Here is a 1,077-nt window from a genome sequence, read left to right on the forward strand (position 1 = left end):
AGTGCCCGTAGTGTCTCCCGAGCCCCTCGATCTGCCCGCCTCGCCGGTGCAGGTTTCGGACCTACCCAGCAAGAACCTGTGGGAGCAGATCTGCGAGGGTAGGCAGCCCGGGCCGGCCGAGAGGGACGGGACTCGGGCCGCCCGGCAGGGCTCGCGCTTGCTGGGCGCCTACTGTGCGCCAGGCGGCTGACGTGCGAGGCCTCCAGGCAGCCTCGCCGCGGGCCCGCCGGGCTCCCCGTGTTATGTGCCGGGAAACTGAGACTCTTGAGAGGCTTGCCCGAGGTTACGCAGCGCAGGCTCCAGCCTAAATCCATAGTCAGGTCGAAGGCAAGAGAAAGAAGGGGGAATAAACGGGACCTTGGCCTGAACCAGTGATGCTGAAAACTCCTTTCGGTTCAGTCGCTCAGTCGTGTCCGACTCTTGGCGACCCGTGGACTGCAGCACGCCAGGCTTCCCTGTCCATCACCAACTTCTGGAGTTTGCTGAAGCACATTTTCATGATGCTTCGGTCGGTGATGCCATCCAACCACCTCATCCTCTGTCGTCCCCTTCTTCTCCTGCCTTCAATCATTCCAGCATCAGGGTCTTTTCCAGGGAGTCAGTTCTTCTCATCAGGTGGCCAAAGTGTTGGAGCTTCAGCTTCAGCATCAGTCTTTCCAATGAACATTTCCTTTAGGATTGACAGGTTTGATCTCCTGTAGTCCAAGGGACTTTCAAGAGTTTTCTCCAACACCACAGTTCAAAAGCATCAGTTCTTCAGTGCTTAGCTTTCTTTATAGTCCAACTCTCACATCCATACATGATTACTGGAAAAACCACAGCTCTGACTAGATGGACCTTTGCTGGCAAAGTATTGTCTCTGCTTTTTAATATGCTGTCTAGGTTGGTCATAGCTTTTCCAAAGAGCAAGCATCTTTTAATTTCATGGCTGCAGTCACTATCTGCAGTGATTTTTGGAGTCCAAGAAAATAAAATCTGTTTCCACTGTTTCCCCATCTATTTGCCATGAAGTGATGGGACCAGATGCCAGGATCTTAGTTTTCTGAATGTTGAGTTTTAAGCCAACTTTTTCACTCT

General features: G+C 52.6%; 1 protein-coding gene across 1 annotated transcript in view; it reads left to right on the top strand.

Annotated features, from left to right (window-relative positions):
- The window catches only part of IQCK (IQ motif containing K), a 165,769-nt gene that overhangs the window by 481 nt on the left and 164,211 nt on the right, over nucleotides 1–1,077 (top strand). Inside the window, exon 3 of the mRNA XM_010837411.1 lies at nucleotides 3–98. Within this exon, the coding sequence (XP_010835713.1) occupies nucleotides 3–98 (96 nt within the window). The remainder of the gene's footprint in view (nucleotides 1–2; nucleotides 99–1,077) is intronic.

Source organism: Bison bison, unplaced genomic scaffold (assembly GCF_000754665.1).
Source record: "Bison bison bison isolate TAMUID 2011002044 unplaced genomic scaffold, Bison_UMD1.0 scf7180017864072, whole genome shotgun sequence".
In the NCBI taxonomy this organism is placed as follows: domain Eukaryota; kingdom Metazoa; phylum Chordata; class Mammalia; order Artiodactyla; family Bovidae; genus Bison; species Bison bison.